This window comes from Bos mutus, chromosome 12 (genome assembly GCF_027580195.1).
Source record: "Bos mutus isolate GX-2022 chromosome 12, NWIPB_WYAK_1.1, whole genome shotgun sequence".
Lineage (NCBI taxonomy): Eukaryota > Metazoa > Chordata > Mammalia > Artiodactyla > Bovidae > Bos > Bos mutus.
The window spans coordinates 70,292,936-70,311,582 of NC_091628.1; the positions used below are offsets into that span (position 1 = coordinate 70,292,936).

Here is an 18,647-nt window from a genome sequence, read left to right on the forward strand (position 1 = left end):
TGGCTTTACACAGCACGCGATGTTTCCCACAGCTGCTCACCAAGGCGGCTCCAGGGCGGCTGTCTCCCCACAGGTATCGGCAGCCCCAGGCACTTCCATCTTATGTCTGAGTCTCAAAGCGAGGCCTCCCGCTCACTGCGGACAGAGAAGAGAGGACGGAGCTGATCGGCGGCTTTTCCCAGCTTCCAAAAGAGGTGCTGGACTCTGCAACGAGCTTCCAGGAGGGGAGGCAGCGTGGACCCCCTTCCCAGGAGCAGCTCCCGGGCTGGCAGTGGCCCAGCCCTGGTCTCCTCGCAGGCCACCGAGCCGGGCCTCCCCTCCACCAGCAGCTCAGAACACCTGGGCTTCGAGCATCTGACAGGAAGCTCAGTGCAGACACCTTTGCTTGAGGCTGTTCCCCTGGGTGTGGGGCAAACAACGAATACTGGAGGAAGATTATTCAAGGGTGTTATTCCTCTTTTCTCTGGATTCTCCGAACGCGTTCTCTTGCACCTATCAGGCCACCAGAGACACCTCCCTTGACTCCTAAGAGCCTGAGTAAACTACCAGAGAACTAGGCTGAACATTATGAAATTTGGAAAGCTCAGAAGTGGCCACAGGACTGGAAAAGGTCAGTTTTCATTCCAATCCCAAAGACAGGCAATGCCAAAAATGTTCAGACTACTGTACAATCGCACTTGTCTCACACACTAGCAAAGTAATGCTCAAAATTCTCCAAGCCAGGCTTCAACAGGATGTGAACTGAGAACTTCCAGATGTTCAAGCTGGATTTAGAAAAGGCAGAGGAACCAGAGATCAAATTGCCAATATCTGTTGGATCATCAAAAAAGCAAGAGAATCCCAGGAAAACATATACTTCTGCTTTATTGATTACACTAAAGCCTTCAATTGTGTGGATCACAACAAACTGTGGAAAATTCTGAAAGAGATGGGAATACCAGAGCACCTGACCTGCCTCTTGAGAAATCTGTATGCAGATCAAGAAGCAACAGTTAGAACTGGACATGGAACAATGAACTGGTTCCAAATTGGGAAAGGAGTACATCAAGGCTGTATATGGTCACCTTGCTTATTTAACTTATATGCAGAGTACATCATGCAAAATGGCAGTCTAGATGAAGTACAAGCAGGAATCAAGATTGCTGGAAGAAACATCAATAACCTCAGGTATGCAGATGACACCACCCTTATGGTAGAAAGCAAAGAGGAACTAAAGAGCCTCTTGATGAAAGTGAAAGAGGAGAGTGAAAAGGCTGGCTTAAAGCTCAACATTCAGAAAACAAAGATCATGGCATCAGGTCCCATCACTTCATGGCAAACAGATGGAGAAACAATGGAAACAGTGACAGACTTAATTTTCTTCGGCTCCAAAATCACTGCAGATGGTGACTGCAGCCATAAAATTAAAAGATGCTTGCTCCTTGGAAGAAAAGCTATGACCAACCTAGACAGCATATTTAAAAAGTGGAGACATTACTTTGCCAACAAAGGTCTACCTAGTCAAAGCTCTGGTTTTTCCAGTAGTCATGTATGGATGTGAGAGTTGGACTATAAGCTGGACTATAAGAAAGCTGAGTGCCAAAGAATTGATGCTTCTGAACTGTGGTGTTGGAGAAGACTCTTGAGAATCCCTTGGACTGCAAGGAGATCAAACCAGTCCATCCTAAAGGAAATCAGCCTGAATATTCATTGGAAGGACTGATGCTGAAGCTGAAACTCTAATACCTTGGCAACCTGATGCGAAGAACTGACTCATTGGAAAAGACCCTGATGCTGGGAAAGATTGAAGGCAGGAGGAAAAGCAGATCAAAGAGGATGAGATGGTTAGATGGCACCACCAACTTGATGGACATGAGTTTGAGTAAGTTCTGGGAGTTGGTGAAGGACGGGGAAGTCTGGCGTGCTGCAGTCCATGGGATTATAAAGAGTCAGACATGACTGAGTGACTGAACTGAACTGAACTGCTCCTCGGAAGAAAAACTATGACCAATCTAGATAGCATATTACAAAGCAGAGACATTACCTCACCAACAAAGGTCCGTCTAGTCAAAGCTATGGTTTTTCCAATAGTCATGTATGGATGTGAGAGTTCGACCATAAAGAAGGCTGAGTGCCAAAGGATTGATGCTTTTGAACTGTGGTGTTGGAGAAGACTCTTGAGAATCCCTTGGACTGCAAGGAGATCAAACCAGTCCATTCTAAAGGAAATCAATCCTGAATATTCATTGGAAGGACTGATGCTGAAGTTGAAGCTCCAAGATATTGGCCACCTGATGTGAAGAGCTGACTTATTAGAAAAGACCCTAATGCTGGGAAAGATTGAAGGCGGAAGGAGAAGGGGACGACAGAGGATGAGATGGTTGGATGGCATCAGCAACTTAATGGACAAGAGTTTCAGCAAGTTCTGGGAGATGGTGAAGAACAGAGAAGCCTGGTGTGCTGCAGTCCACGGGGTTGCAAAGAGTTGGACATGACTGAGCAACTGAACAACAATTTATGTCCCCAATTTTTTTCATGTGACAGTGGAAGGAACTATTATAGTCATTCAGCAAGCACCAGCTGAGCTTTTACTATGTTCCAGACACTGTTATGAGCAGAGCAGCAAACCCCATTGTTAAGGATGGAAAGTCACTCCCTGACTTACTGAATATCCCTTATGGAAAAAAATTATCTTAAAAATTCCTCCAAAATATTGTCTTTTCTGAAACATGAACACACTTCCTTTAATTAGGCAACAACATATATGAGACAGTGTGTTCCATCTTTCCCTTTTCACCTTGACTGTCAGGAAACTCAGAGCTGAGCTCTATGTTCATTGCAGTAGCTGCTTTCACTACACAAGTTAGAAACAACAATTTCTTCCTTCAATACATTTTTGATACCTTTTAATTATGCATTGTATGTTGGTCATTTATTTTATGTCACTTCAAATCCTTTGAAAGTGGATTGAGCAGATATGAAAATAAATTAATTATGCTATTTTGTGGTGTGTGTGTTCATCACTCAGTCATGTCTGACTCTTCATGACCCCATGGACTGTGGCCCTCCAGCCTCATCTGTCCATGGGATTCTCCAGGCAAGAATACTGGAGTGAGTAGCCATTCCCTTCTCCAGAGGATCTTCCTGACCCAGGGATCGAACCCAGGTCTCCTGTCTTGCAGGCAGATTCTTCACTGTCTGAGCTATAAGGAAGATCCACAATGCTATTTTAGCCATACACAAATATCCATTTGTTGATAGATTGGTGCTTCAATAAATATTTTGGTCGGGTGCAATAGAGGATTCTATGGAAGAGGGAACATGGTAACAGTGAGTTATAAACAAGAGAGAGTACAGGTGTTTTCTGTGAGTCCTCACTTTTCCCTTTGATCCCTCTTTGTCTTCTTGTCTCTTACAATCACAGGTATAAGGGGACAGCTTCTAGTTTAGGAGAGAAGGATCAATCCCTTTGAGCAGAACACAGATCTGAGGAGGCGCGGTACTTGCACGGTCTATGGGGGTGAGTCTTCTCAGAGAAGGAGTCAAGAAAGGACGCTGTACGCATCTCTGTGCTTCTTGGATGGAAAGTGAGGTGCTCAACAATATCCGGCCCCACTGATGTGGGAACCCCTGCGTCTCTGTAAACTTATTTCTGACTCTCTGAGCACATGTGTCTCAGAGCATACATATCTTCTCAGACCCTCTGATGAACTGCCAACTTCTTGCTCCTCTGATCTGATTAAAGTGGTTTCATCAATATGGCAAACCAAACTGTTGCTCTGCAGCCCGTCCAGATCTCTTTGGGCTGTGTTACAACAGAGAGCAGGAAAGCCTGAGGATACAGAGACATTCGAGGGTGCGCTAGAGTCTGTGCCATGTGATGTAACCTGCTTCTGATTCTCCCCCTTGTTTGGGGTCAGAAGAGGGCATCCCCAGCCCCGTGGCCACCTGTTCAGAGGTCTGGCTGTGCACCACCTCTGGCCCAGCAGCTGCAACCATGTCATCATCATTTTCTGATCTCCCATCTTGGCCTTCCTTGCTGGGATGGCTCTTAACCCGCACAACAAGGAACCAAGGTGGGTGCTCTGACAACCGTCACAAACGTGCCTACAAGTCCCTCACTTGTAGTGCGGGGAAATGATCGCCTGGCGGGCTTGCTGTGAGCTGCTCCTGGCCCCGAGCTCCATGTTTTCCTGGGCCTCACAGGTTTCACTCTAACAGGGGCATGACAATCCTTCAACTCAGAACCCAGCTCAGCAGCTCTTCAAACGTCTAGGTGTTTGCCTCTCCAAGTGGAATTACCTGCGTAAATGGCCACAGGTCCCTCTGGGGGAGGTCCCGGGGGATGTAGTCCTCTCCTCCAGTCGGCAGTCCCTGGGATGAGAACTGGCTCACGCCTGGAAACTGGGTAAGGGACTGTGACATTCTATTGAAGCAACTTTCTTGGGCCCTTGAGCCCTGTCTTCAACTTTCTTTGGTTGCATAAACTGAGTAGTTCTCCTGCTGGCTGGCTTCTGTCCTGCCCCTGATGCCATGTTCGACTGACCATCACTGTAGCTTTTCCAGCTCAGCACATCAGGGCTGCCACTGCAGTCTTGCTGCACAGGAACTACTCCCAGTTACTTCTGAAGTTAAACGTCACCATCTGGCCTCTATCATGTCACCACCTCGTCATGCTCACTGCTATTAGGGAGCCCAGTGCTCCCTGTAACCACGTCTCCGCCCTCCTCAGTCCTGCACAGCCAGCACGTCCCTCATCACGTTTGGAAATGGAGCGTCTCCTGGGCTTTCTAGGCACTGACTAGGTTTCCTGGGCTCCTGGAGCTTATTTCCTCTCCTGTTTCATGGCTCTGAGCACTGGGATGCTGTCCTCAGCTGTCTGCCACAACCACTGGGCATTTCCACTTCAATTCATGTGGGATGCTGCTTTTTACAAGCTTCCAAAGGCCCTACGAGGGGTCTGGAGTTCCAGCCCGGGTGCTGAATCCTGTATCATGGTTCAATGACGCTGTGTCAGGGGACTCTAACCTGGTCCCCCGTGATGGCAGTCCTCTCCTGGGTCCAGCGTTCTTTGGTTCTGCTCCTGATTTTGCTCCCCCGGTCCCTCCAGCACGTTTTCCATGTTTGCAGATCCAGCACTTCCCCAGCTGGGAGATGCTGCTGTGCTGGGGAGTGGAGATCGACGCAGAGCACAGGCACCCTCCCACAATCATCTGTAAGCACAGAGGGCGTGTTTGCCTGTGACAGGGGAAGGGGCACACCTCTTCAAGTGCAAAAGATTTAGGGAGGCTGGGATTCAAGGTTCTGAGTGCATTAATCCAGATGACACTCCCCCAAACCTCTGGGTCACAGCAACCTTCCTTGGGCTGGGCCTGCAGGCGGCCCTGGAGCACTCTGACTTTTGTTATTAAGTCCTCACTCTGATCCACAGCTTTTTTGGTTCTCTGGCTGTAGGAGAGTTATATGGTGACAAAGAAACCTTTTTGTCACATTTTCCTTAAATGGGTGATCTTCTCATTGCCTCGCCCTCAGCAAGAACCCTCTGGTTCCAAAGCCAGGTGAATCCTGCTTTTCCCAACCTCCCTAGTGCCTGAAATGCTGCACTGCACTGCGCCCCCATGCTCAGCTTGGATGCAGTCACTGGCAGGTAGGGGGCTCCCAGCTCTCAAACCCCATCACAGAGGCCACTCCTAGAACACTCCTGGCCCCAACTGTCTTATGCTGGTTTCTCTGGAAACAGACTCTGAAGCAGAGATCGGAGTGTGAAGGCCTTTTTTGGAAGTGTTCTCAGAAGGGGAGTCCTGAGAGGGAGTGAGGGAAGGAAGACTGCATTGGGGAGCAGCTGGTCAACAAGGCATCTGCTCCCAGGGCTCAAGCAGATCCTCTGAGAAACTTGGGAGCTGGGGGTGCTTTCCAGTTCCCCAGATGGAGGCAAATCCCTCCCAGTTCAGATCAAAGGAAGGCTGGCTTACTGCAGGAGCCCCCGAGGTCTGGAGTAGGGTGCAGCAGCTCTCACTGGGGCTTGGACAAGGGAGGGGCTGCTGCCCTAACCTTCCTGTTAAACCCCAGTAAACACCTTCTGTGAAGGTCTTGAGCAGATAAACTCCAGCAGATGACTGAGGACCTGGAAGGAGGCTCAAGTAGTCTGGGTAAAGAGGATCATTAACTTTTCTCAACACATACGTCAACATTTCTTTAAGGAAGTGAGGAAAAGTAACGAAGAGAACAGGCCTCTCTATTTATTATGCTTGTATTCTGGGGGGTGTGTGTGTGTGTGTGCTTGTGTGGTGCTGCGGGCTCTGAAGCCAGAGGAGGGGAAGAGGACGTGAAGTCAGTAGACACAGAAAATGCTCTGAGGATGGTAGCCTGGGGGCAGGGAAGACAGACAGGAGTGCACTTGACCTTGTGAGAAGCTAGGAGCTAAGGGTGGCCCGAGGCCCGGGACGGGCAGGTTGGCAGCTGGAGGGATTGGTTCTCACCAGGACTGCCCGCTCCTCCAGATCCCAGGTCGCCTGCAGTGCCTACTCTGAGAGGGCTGAGTTGGGCCGCGGAATTCTTTTCCTTTTCCATCTTTAGGTTTGCGTTTCTTAAATCCCTGTGCATGTGTCTTCCCTCCCACGCCCCTGACTGGTCCCCACACCCAGCAACACTCGCCGCCCCCCGCACACCCGGCTGCTCGGCCTGTTTCCCCTGCAGCAACCAGCCCGGTCGCCCCTCCGGCTGCTTCCCACTGCACCCCCGTCCTGCTCTCGCCGCCGGCCTGGACCCCGCACTCCCCGCCGGTTCCTCTCTGCCCCGCCAGGAGTCCGGTGCTGTTCCTAGGATGCTTGGCGGATACAGAACCAGCCCCTCGGGCCTGGGATGTGGGCGGAGCCTCCCCGCCCCTCCTTCTTGCCTTCAACCAATGAGCGGCTGGGATCGCTCCGTTGGCCGGACGGTGACGCCTCCGCCCCGCGGCGGGCTTTGGGCAACCGGGGCAGGGGGCGTGGCCTCTCCGCCCCCGCTTGCGTCCCCGGCCAATGGGCGGCGTGTGGGCGGAGTCGGAGGCGGAGCTCAGCGGGCGCGCGGGCGCGGGGTCCAGCCCGGAGCGCGGGGACTGCGCCGCCGCTCGGGCTCCGGCTGCTCCGCGGGACTCGGCTCGCGGATCCCGGCGGACCCAGCATGGCGGTGGAGGAAGAGGGGCTCCGGGTCTTCCAGAGCGTGAAGATCAAGATCGGTGAGCTCCCAGGAGCAGGCGGGGCGGCGGAGTCTTCGGGGGGCTCGCGGCGGCGCCCCCGGTCCCCAACCCCTTCGCTGGGGTTCACGGCACTGGCGCCTCCCAGCGATGCGCGCTCCCCGGTTGCGGCCCCCTCCTCACCCCGGGAGAGCTTAGCCGCGGCCCCCTCCCCAGCACCAGAGACGCCCAGCGGCGGCCCTCTCCCCGCCTGCCCCGAGGGCGGGCTGGGCCGAGGGGGCCGGTGGCCCTGGGGGACGCAGCTCCCCGCCGCTGGCGTCCCCTAGTCCCCGGAGGCAGGGTCGACTGCAGCCGGGGGAGGTGCTCCGCCGGACTTGGGTCTGGTCCCCAGGGACTGCGTATCTGCGTGTGCACGAGCGCGCGCATGGGGGCTCTCCGGATGCGAGAATTTTAGGTGCCAGAAACACCCAGCTTGGGGTTCCGCGCCTCGCTTAGTGCGGCACCCAGACACTTCCTTTGCTGGGGACGTGGGAGCTCTTGCACCTTCCCTCCGGGGCGAGGGGCCGAGCGGGTGGCTGTGTAGGTGGATGTGTCTGTGTGTGTCTGCCTGTGACTGTGTGCCGGCGCTCTGGCCCAGGGCTCTCTCAGGGCAGGGCGCCAGGACAGCCACCCCCTCCCCCTTCCATTGAGAACTGGCGGAGGGAGCTCTTGGCCACCAGGGCCTGCCATTCAGGTCGTGTCCCCAGAGCCGCCTGCCGCTCTCACTGGATCCAGGAGCTGGGGGAGGGGCTGGGAGGCTGTGTCTGGACTTCCTGGGTTTATGTGGAGAGACTTGCTTTTTCCCACTTCTGACTGGGAAGGGTGATGTACAAGTTCTCCAAAAACAAGACCAGGGCCTGGAGTGACCGTTACCCGTCACTGCCATTGGCGTGCCGGCTGAGAGGACAGCTCCTGCTGGAGAGGGCTTCTAAGGCCTGCGAGAGTTGCCCTCTCAGGGTCCTTCTTGCTCACTGAACCCCCGGGTCCTCCACGTTCCCATGTGAAAAAGGGCCTCTGGGAACCATGCCAGGCCCCCAATGACTTCTGGAGTGTCAGTTGTTGATGACATCTGATGCTGCTTAGGAATTCCAGCCACCCCAAATCAGCGTGTTGTTTCCTGTCTGCTTTATTTTGGTTTATGGATCATCGCTGAGACGCTGTTGATATTTGGCTCAGAAGCACTGCAGATAGGATGGGGCCGCACCTCAGCCCTGAGGAGATTGCCTGCAGAGGGTTTCTCTTGTTTACTTGGTTGGAATCTGCTGTCACTTTCTGCCGAGAGGTTCAGCAGGGCCCTCCACCTGAAGTGAGGCAGGGAAAGTGCCTCTCAGCCCCAGGGCCAGTGAGCATGAAGGGGATTCACATCAGAGGCCTTGAGCTGCTTCCTTAATCAGGGGACAGGAAGGGGTGGGGCATGGCCGCAGGGGTGTGCCAAGCTTCTGGGTGCAGCAGGCATGAGGGGGTCTGGGGACTTTGGAGTTCGAGCCCCGCACAGCCAGCTTGGACTTGTGTCAGGAAGCCGAGAAAATTGATTTCTTTCCAGAGTGGCCCAGTCCAAGAAGCAGAGGGCGAGGAGGTCCCCACAGGTCCAGGAGAGGAACTCTGCTGGCCTGGCAGGACTCCCTCAGGGAGGCTCTGGACCCACACAGATGGGCCGGGCCTGGAGGAAAAGGGCTTGGAGATGCTGCTTGGTTAGGCTTTCTCTCTTTTGTGTGTATCGCTTTAAACAAGTGAGAGGAGCGCCCGGCTCAGTGGGGGATTAGTGCAGCCACTGAACATCTGCTGCTCCAGCCCCGCGTGGGGACGGGTATTATTAGAGCCGTTGGAGACCCCCACCCTGATGTTTGGGGACTGCAGCAGAGAGGATGAGCAGAAACGCCTGTCTACAGTGGTCCAGCTCCCTGGGCATGGTTTCAGCTCTCAGAAGACCCTGTCTTCTTCCGTCTTTGAGGGTCTTCACCCGCTCTGCGGGGCTATCCCATCTTTGTCGCTGGGGCTTGGAGGGAGCAAGGGCCTCTGCAAAGCACAGGTAGGGCCTCCTCCTGTGCTGGAGCAAAGAGGCGGTCTGGGCCTTGCTGCTGACTTCGAACCTGGGCCTGGCCCCAGAGGGGGAATGCGGGAGCCGGTCAAGGGGCTTAGTCTTGTTCCACTGTGAGTAGGAGGGCCTGGTGGGTGGTGCCCCAAGCTTTCCACTTCTTTCTTCCTTCCCCTGCTGTGGCCAGGCTTGACTCTGACTTGCCTCAGTGCCGGGCCATGGAGGCAGGCCAATGAGGAGGGATACCAGCACTGACCTGGAGGAGGGGCGGCTACACAGGCACACCCACCTCCTGGTCCCGGTAGACCCTGGCTGATCGTCCATTCATACTGAGCCCTGTCTTGGGGCTGGCTGGCAGCATGCCCGTGTCTGCTGGTGGCCTGCCGGCTGGAAGACACAGAGTAAGCGCCCCCCCCCCCACTTTCATGGCCTCATTTTTCCATTTGCAAAATGCCTGCAGTCATTGTCTACAGCATCCTGTGGGAGCTTCCCTACCCCCACCCCCCCAAAAGAGACAGAGGAATTCTCCCTCCAGTTATGCCGTCAGCAGCATCACTGTCCCTTGTACTGAGAGGAAAGGCAGAATGTTTTGGGGAGCTGAGAGTCTTTTGGGGTGGGGCTGTAGTCCTCAGTCTGGAACGTGTGGTGGTACTTGGTCATTAAGAGACTAACACTGGGGAAAATGGGAAGAATCTCTTCCTTTTTTTCCTCTTCCCCTTTCTTTTTCCTTCCACGTTTTGCAAATGAGATAATACATAAGAAAGTGCTGGGGAAAAGTAAGGTATTTTTATTGTAACTATCTCGAGTCCTTGTCTTAAAGAACCTGTGTCTTTCCCCACTTAAGTCTCGCAGTTATTTTGGATGGTTCTTCTGCACACTTGGCTATCTTACCCGTGGTCTATCTTTGGTAACAGCAGTGTCTCATGTCAAGCGAGACTGAGCACACTTCCTATGAGGCCACTTTGAGGAAGTGTGCTCCTCTGACTTTCCGTGAGTCAGGGCTTTAGCCCTGGGAGGGGAGCGACTGCAGGCGGATGGGTGCAGACCCCCAGCGGGAGCCCCCTGCCCCGTGCTGTCGTTTGGACTTGGCGCTCCTCTAGGACTTGCGACACGGCTTTACTTTCCAGTGATGTTTCCCATTTCCATGACAGTTACTCCTTGTTTTTAAAAGTGTCGTCTCAATAAATGTGTTCCGTTAAGAGCAATACAGAGGGGTTTCTCTCAAGCTAAAAAGCAGAAAATCCTGGCCTTGCACTTGAGGATAAGAAAAGCCCCCTTAGCCCAGCCTGTGGTTGGACTGCTGTCGGGTTTGAGGGCATCTGGGATCGGTGGTGAGTGTCAGGTTTGAGGGCATCTGGGATCTGTGCTGAGTCCTGAGTGAGGCCACGGGGAGGCCTTCTTTCTTGGGTCCAGAAATGGCCCCCTTCTCCCCGGTGCTCAGAGCACCTGCCCCTGTTCCTTCTCCATCAGCCGAGACCCTGCCACGGCCAAGGGCGAGTGCGGCCTGGGTGCAGCACGCACAGTAGCAGGGAACCTCCGCGCCTCCTTGGCCGGCTGTGGGCCTGCCCGCTGGCAAATGCATCCTTCCAGAAGCCCTTCTGGCGGGGAGGGACCCTGGGTGGCCTAGTGAAGAAGCCCTAGACCTCAGGGGTTGAGAGTTCAGGATTCCAGTTCTGAGAATGACTTTTAATCTGATTTCCACCGTGGGAAGCGGTGGTGTGCCCAACACAGGGTCTGCGAGGCTCAGATGAGGGCTTGTAAATTGAAATCGTTTTTAATAGAAGGGCTTCGCAGGGCTCAGTCGGAGGACAAGGTCTGTGAACATGACGGGTGATGTCACAGTGTGTGTGCGCGCGCAGGCGGGCGTGTGTGCGTGGGTGGGCGTGTGTGCGCGCGCGCAGGCGGGCGTATGTGCGCGGGCGGGCGTGTGTGCGTGTGCGTGTAGGGCGGCGGTGTGCGTGTGCGCGGGCGGGCGTGTGTGTGTGCGCGCGGCGGGCGTATGTCTTGTGGCGGGCGTATGTCTGGCGGGCGGGCGTGTATGTCTGTGCGCGTGTGTGCGCGCGCGGGCGTGTGTGTGTGTGTGCATGCATGTGTGTGTGTGTGTGTGTGTGTGTGTGTGAGAGAGAGAGAGAGAGTGGGAGGAGGGGCTGTGCTGGCCACACACGGTTCTTGGCATCTGGGGTTTTATATTTTCCGGAGTGCTCCGATTCTAAAATTAACCTGGATATTCTATTAACCGAGCTAGGCTCTCAAGCTATTTCTGGCCCCTGAGGACCAGGGTGCAGGCTGGCTCTGCCTGAGGCAGTGAGGTCGGTCCTAACCCAGCCTGTGGCTCTGGGCTTCCCTGGAAGGGGCGTGTGCTGGCGTGTGGGGTGGGGCGGGGTGCACACCTCAGGGTCTGGGGTGCACATTCTCTGGCTTCACCTACCTTCTCACAAGCCCACAGTGTTGCTGTCACCATCAAGGGAGGGCGGTGATGGCGCCCGCCCCAGCCCCACCTGCCAGCTAGCAGGGTCCCGTGCTGCCCCCTCGCCGTGCAGTGAACCTGGGTGGCAGCAGCCACCCGTCCCCCTGGAGAGGACAGGCCTGTGTGAGGACGAGGCGCAAGGTCCCCGTGCACAGGCGCTGGGACACAGGTGGGGGCACAGAACTCATGCAGGTGGGATTGGACAGGAGCAGGGACCGAGTCAGCTGCCCCCACGGGGCCCGGCTGGAAAGGAGCAGGGCCTCAGGGGCAGGGTCTGGGGGACGGGGTCAGCACTTGGCAGGAAATGTCCAGACTTCTCTCAAGCTTACGAGGCGTGTGCTCGAGTCACACCCTCCTGAGGGCATTTGAGAGTCAGCGCATCACACATCACACTGTGGAAACAACCCAAGTGGGAGGAGTGAAGCTGAGAAGCGATGCTTGGAAGTCACACCTGAAAGTGGAGGCTGCAGGCGCCCCTCCTGCTTCCAAGGGAGGAGGGTCCACTGGGTTCTGGTCGCTCAGGAAAGGCGGGGGGCCTGACACGGAGTCCTGGGCAATTGCTGGCTGACTGAAGCTTCAGGCACGGCCAGGCTGGCTCAGCCTCAGCCTGCTCTGTTGCAGAGAGAGGAGGAGCGGCCCCAAGCACGGCAGAGCCGCACGAGGCCCTTTGTGTGCGGCTCAGTGAGCCGGTGTGAACAAAGGCGCCTGCGGTGCTCCCGTCTTGAGGGTGAGGTGTTAGCTGGTGCAATTGGAAGCTGCGTGTTCAGTTAGTCCTCTAACAGGTTAGGGCTCCAGCTGAGTCAGGAGAGGGAGGTGAGGTGGGGAGGTGGGGTCCTGGCCGGATGCCTGTCCTCTGCACCCCACTGTCAGGATGGGGGTCCGTGTTCCTGCTCCTGTTGGTCACTGTCAGGATGGGGGTCCGTGTTCCTGCTGCAGTCGGTCGCTGGCAGGATGGAGGTCCGTGTTCCTGCTGCTGTTGGTCGCTGGTGGTGCTCAGGAATGCTCAGAGGAGTGGGAAATGCCAGTTGAAGGGGGTGATTACATGGTGGCACCCCTACAGCCAGGAGGGTTCTGCAGCTTTCAGAGAAATGAGCTGGAGCCCAGCCAGGCCGTGTGACCTGCAGGAAGCCACAGGTGTGACTGAAAAGACAGCGGTGTGAAGAGCCCGCTCGCCTCTGACGGTCCCCAAGAAGAGCAGGGAGACAGACACGCGTGGAAACAACCCCATGCACGTCTGTCCGCTGGACCCCAGCTGGGGAGTGTGGAGACACTTCTGTAGGAAGAGAAAATAGATCTGCTGGAAGAAGCAAGATCATTACTGTTGTGTATATAGATGGCTAAACGAAGAGTTAAAAATCACAGCCACTTAAAATGTGAAGGGAACAGTGGTCTGCGGAGGATACCAGGGCCCAGGAAGACAATTTCCTGGACCGCAGAGGCTCATGCATGACAAGTGGGGGGCGGCCACCAGCACAGGGTGCGTGAGGTGGGGGCCCCGAATGGACGCGGACACGTGGGCGTCCTGGGCTGCAGCCCTGTGGTCAGGGAGGTCTAGCCCAGATGACGGGGAACTTAGAGTCCCGCCATCCACACAGAGGACCCTGTGCTTTTCTTTAAGTGTGAGGGATTCCGGAATTCAACAGGTTACACATTCAGATTGCAGGGCAATCACACGCTCTGTGATCAAGTCTCCCAACTCCACGTGCAGCTCGCGCCAGGGGCTGGACCCATGTGTGTTCCCACACGGCGCTGCTGGGGGGCTCGGGGCCGCTCAGCATCAGTGTCCAGGACGCTTGTCTGTGGGATGTGATGGGTCAACAGGAGCATGGGGACCAGGTGGTGGCCCTAGTCCTCCGAGTGTCTGCAAGCACTCCTGTGTTTCTGTACGCAGGTGGGTCCCGGCTGGCCGGGGCTGTCCTAGGATATGGCCTTGTCCGTTGTGGTTTTAGAGCAAGCTTGCAGCCCGTAGTGGAGATGGTCAGTATCCCACAAGGACCCCTTCGGTGAGGTCACGTGTCCACCCCGAGGCCTGCCCGCTGTGGGGGGCTGGACCCCCCTCAGGTTCGATCTGCACTGTACCCCTCACCCCTAAGTCAGACCAGGAGTGTCTCTGGGGCCTGTATTTTCCTCTTTGCATAGTTTTTGCTCCTGTCATCTGAATGGTTTCCGAAGCGTAAGAAGTGGCTGTCTTAACCCCATTGCCAGCAGGATGGAACCCGAAGGGAGCCTCAGAGGGCTCAGGGTGACTTGGCGTCTGGAGCCGCAGTCAGTCGGGCTGCGCTCCGCCAGCCTTGCTGCCCCATCGCTGCTCCAAAGACAGTCCCTCTCGCTTGGTGCCCACTGGTGCCTCCACAGGACCAGGACCAGGACCAGGGCCTGGATGCCAGCCTCTCCTGGGACTGGTTCCCCCTCGGCCGCTCTCCAGAGCTGGTGGGATCCCAGGAAGGGGCCTGGGCTTCTGGATTTTGGGGACATTTAAGGGAGCGATGCTGACAATTAACCTTGTCTGGAGCTTTGTTTTGAACTTGACAGTGGATCCAGTTGGGTATGATCTGTGTGCAGAGTCAGTTCAATTCAGCTCAGTCGCTCAGTTGTGTCCGACTCTTTGCGACCCCATGGACTGCAGCACGCCAGGCCTTTCTGTCCATCACCAACTACCGGAGCTTGCTCAAACTCATTACCATCGAGTCAGTGATGCCATCCAACCATCTCATCCTCTGTCGTCCCCTTCTCCCCCCACCTTCAATCTTTCCCAGCATCGGTGTCTTTTCCAATGACTCAGTTCTTCACATCAGGTGGCCAAAGTATTGGAGTTTCAGATTCAGCATCAGTCCTTCCAGTGAATATTCAGGACTAATTTCCTTTAGGATGGACTGGTTTGATCTCCTTGCAGTCTAAGGGACTCTCAAGAGTCTTTTCCACTCCACAGTTCAAAAGCATCAATTCTTTGGTGCTCAGTTTTCTTTATGGTCCAACTTTCACATCCACACATGACTATTGAAAAACCATAGCCTTGACTAGATGGACCTTTGATGGCAGGGTAATGTCTCTGCTTTTTAATACTCTGTCTAGGTTGGTCATAACTTTTCTTCCAAGGAGCAAGTGTCTTTTAATTTCATGGCTGCAGTCACCATCTGCGGTGATTTTGGAGCCCCAAAAATAAAGTCTCTCGGTGTTTCTATTGTTTCCTCATCTATTTCCCATGAAGTGATGGGACCGGATGCCATGATCTTTGTTTTTTGAAGGTTGAGTTTTAAGCCAACTTTTTCACTATCCTCTTTCACTTTCATCAAGAGGCTCTTTAGTTCCTCTTCACTTTCTGCCATAAGGGTGATGTCATCTGCATATCTTGAGGTTATTGATGTTTCTCCCAGCAATCTTGACTCCAGCTTGTGCTTCATCCAGCCCAGCATTTCGCATGATGTATTCTGCATATAAGTTAAACAAGCAGGGTGACAGTATACATCCTTGATGTATTCCTTTCCCAATTTAGAACCAGGCCGTTGTTCCATGTCCAGTTCTAACTGTTGCTTCTTGACCTGCATACAGATTTCTCAGGAGGCAGGTCAGGTGGTCTGGTGTTCCCATCTCTTTCAGAATTTTCCACAGTTTGTTGTGATCCACACAGTCAAAGGCTTTGGCGTAGTCAGTAAAGCAGAAGTAGATGTTTTTTTGGAACTCTCTTCCTTTTTCGATGATCCAGCAGATGTTGGCAATTTGATCTGTGGTTCCTCTGCCTTTTCTAAGTCCAACTTGAACATCAGGAAGTTCACAGTTCACATATTGCTGAAGCCTGGCTTGGAGAATTTTGAGCTTTACTTTGCTAGTGTGTGAGATGAGTGCAATTGTGCTGTAGTTTGAACATTCTTTGGCATTGCCTTTCTTTGGGATTGGGATGAAAACTGACCTTTTGCAGTCCTGTGGCCACTACTGAGTTTTCCAAATTTGCTGGCATATTGAGCGCAGCACTTTCACAGCATAGTCAGGACCTTTATTTCTTTCTGTGTGACTCTCCTTTCCAGAGGCCACACAGAGTGGTCCCCCGGGACCTCCCACTCCAAGCCCCTCCTCACACTGTTGGCTGAGGACAGCTGCTTGTGCCCCTGGATCTTTTCTGTAGCTTTGTCTCGTGTATTTTTCTTTTAAGGAAAAGATGTCACTTTCCTTTTTCACTTTGTTGGAGGGACTGGAACGACCAGTTGACCTGAGTTTGTGCTCCGCCCTTTTTCACACTGCTGGACCTGCCTGCAGGGCCCCAGACACGCCAGGAAGCAGAAGGTGTCCCTGCGGACACGGTAGTGTCTGAGTCTCGTCACGACTCTGTGCCGTGTGCAGGCACGCGTTTTCACTGGCCCCTCCCCCTGAGGCTCAGAGAGGCCAGGGCACTTTCCCAAAGTCGCACAGTGAGAGAAGTGACCGCCTCAGTTGTCTGGTGATGAACTTGTAATTGCCCAGGTCAGTGAGGAACAGCCTCTAGGGTGTGTTGTCAAGTCACTTCCTCAGCAGACAGCTGACTTCCCTCCAGGGCCTCCCCTTCCCTGAGAATCTTGGAAAGAGCATTTGGGGACATTCTCAGCCAAGCGACACCTGTGAGGTCAGGTCAGCGAGGTCAGGGCCTGCTGACCACCTCCCAGCCAAGGTTCTTGAGCTGCTGGACAACTGGGCAACTTCACCTGAGATCACACTTCAGATGCGGGACTGGGGTCCACGTGGACAGAGCCGGAGGGCTGGGCTCGGCATGGACAGAGCCGGGGGGCTGGGCTCCGCGTGGACAGAGCTGGAGGCTGGGCTCTGCGGGGACAGAACCGGAGGCTGGGCTTCCCGTGGACAGAGCTGGGGGCTGGGCTCCCCGTGGACAGAGCTGGGGGGCTGGGCTCCGTGTGGACAGAGCCGGGGGGCTGGGCTCCACGTGGACAGAGCCAGGGGGCTGGGCTCCGCATGGACAGAGTGGGGGGCTGGGCTCCCCGTGGACAGAGCTGGGGGCTGGGCTCTGCGGGGACAGAGCTGGGGGGGCTCCCGTGGACAGAAAGCGGGGGCTATGGGACAGAGCCAGGGGCTGGGCTCCCGTGGACAGAGCCAGGACATGGACAGAGCGGGGCTGGGCTCCCCGTGGACAGAGCCTGGGGCTGGGCTCCAGGGGACAGAGCTGGGGCTGGGCTCCCGTGGACAGGCTGGGCTAGGCTCCGTGTGGACAGAGCCAGGGGGCTGGGCTCCACGTGGACAGAGCCAGGAGGCTGGGCTCCGCATGGACAGAGTGGGGGGCTGGGCTCCCCGTGGACAGAGCTGGGGGCTGGGCTCTGCGGGGACAGAGCTGGGGCTGGGCGGGGCTGGGCTCGGCGAGGACAGAGCCGGGGGCTGGGCGCTGCGGGGACATAACCGGGGACTGGGCTCTGATTCGACAGAACTGGGGGCTTGGCTCCCCGTGGACAGAGCCAGGGGGCTGGGCTCCGCATGGACAGAGTGGGGGGCTGGGCTCCGCGGGGACAGAGCTGGAGGCTGGGCTCCCCGTGGACAGAGCTGGGGGCTGGGCTCTGCATGGACAGAGTGGGGGGCTGGGCTCCCCGTGGACAGAGCTGGAGGCTGGGCTCCCCGTGGACAGAGTGGGGGCTGGGCTCCGCGGGGACAGAGCTGGGGGCTGGGCTCCCCGTGGACAGAGCCGGGGGGCTGGGCTCCGCATGGACAGAGTGGGGGGCTGGGCTCTGCAGGGACAGAGCTGGGGGCTGGGCTCCCCGTGGACAGAGCTGGGGGCTGGGCTCCGCGGGGACAGCCTGCAGGCTGCTGTGCAGTAAGAGCAGCACTGTTTCTTCCTGACACCTGCCCTCTGGCTTCTGACCATCCCTTCTTCCTGCTGGCCCAGGGGTTGCCTTATGCAGGAAAAGCTCCCGGACTGGGCAGGCAACAAGTGGTGGTGGTGCGGGGTGGAGCTGTTGAACTTGGGGGTGGGGGTGGGGGAGGAGATTCGGTCCCAGTCCCAAGCCACTGGGCCTCTGGTTGGGCCCAGCTCACTGGGGGCTTTCCAGGGCGAGCTCAGATGGGGCACAGAGCTGTCAGCAGAAATGCAGGAGCACGAACTGGTTCCAGGAATCCCATCAGTGTGCAGACCCCAGGGAATGCTGCCGCACAGGCTCCTTGTAGAGGGCTGCAATGGGCTGCTGTGATGGGCGGGTTTTCCCATGGCCTCTGGGGTGAGGGCGGGCTGGGGATTTCCAGATTGTTCAGGCCTGTGGCTGGCAAGCTCAGCCTTCTCCGGCGGCCCTGCTGGCCTGTCCTGGGGCTGACCGCCATAAACAGTTTTTAAGTTAGGATCAGACAATTGTGTATTTTATCTGCTTTGTAGGGGTGACTTTCAAGGGCAGAGAACTCTTCGTATATGATGTTCACATAGAGGACACACCCCACCTGGGTGCGGTATGTCCAGGCCTTCTGGCAGCATGCAGGGTCCCCAGGCTCCCCAAAAAGGGCTGCACCCTGAGGCCAAGGGCTTGGCTGGGAGAGGAATCATCTGCCTTTAGCACCTCACGGGGGCTCCTCTTGTCAGAGCGTGATTGTGCGTGCACACACGCCTGGGGGCTGTCTCGGGGCAGTGCAGCGCTGTGCAGTGACGGGAGGGAGGCCCATCAGCAGGACCTGTGGCACCAGGGAGCCAGCCTTGTCTGCGCAGCAGGTGCGCACAGGTTCCAGTTCCTCAAGCAACTCTTACTCTTATTTCTTCTGCTGGGCGCGGTGGAGGCTGCAGACACACTGCAGAGTCACAGGGCTCATGTGGGCCGAACCCGGGGGTCTGTGGGGGTGTGTTTGAGGGCACCTGCCATCTGAGAGCCCTGAGGATAGCTTGGCCAGGTCCCAACCTGCCGGGGCCTCGCTGCTGGGACACCTGCCTGTGCAGTTTCTGTGACTTGAGCGTTTTTCTGCAGTTGTTTTGATTTCATGTTTCGTATTCGTATCAGAAACCA

General features: G+C 55.8%; 1 protein-coding gene across 2 annotated transcripts in view; it reads left to right on the forward strand.

The window, feature by feature from the left end:
- Positions 1-7,040: 7,040 nt before the first annotated feature.
- Positions 7,041-18,647, forward strand: part of RASA3 (RAS p21 protein activator 3) — an 81,479-nt gene continuing 69,872 nt past the window's right edge. The window contains exon 1 of one of the 2 annotated variants that reach the window (XM_070380680.1): positions 7,041-7,195. In XM_070380680.1, the coding sequence (XP_070236781.1) occupies positions 7,141-7,195 (55 nt within the window). In that variant the 5' untranslated portion in view covers positions 7,041-7,140. The remainder of the gene's footprint in view (positions 7,196-18,647) is intronic. The other variant, XM_070380679.1, reaches the window with a different exon arrangement.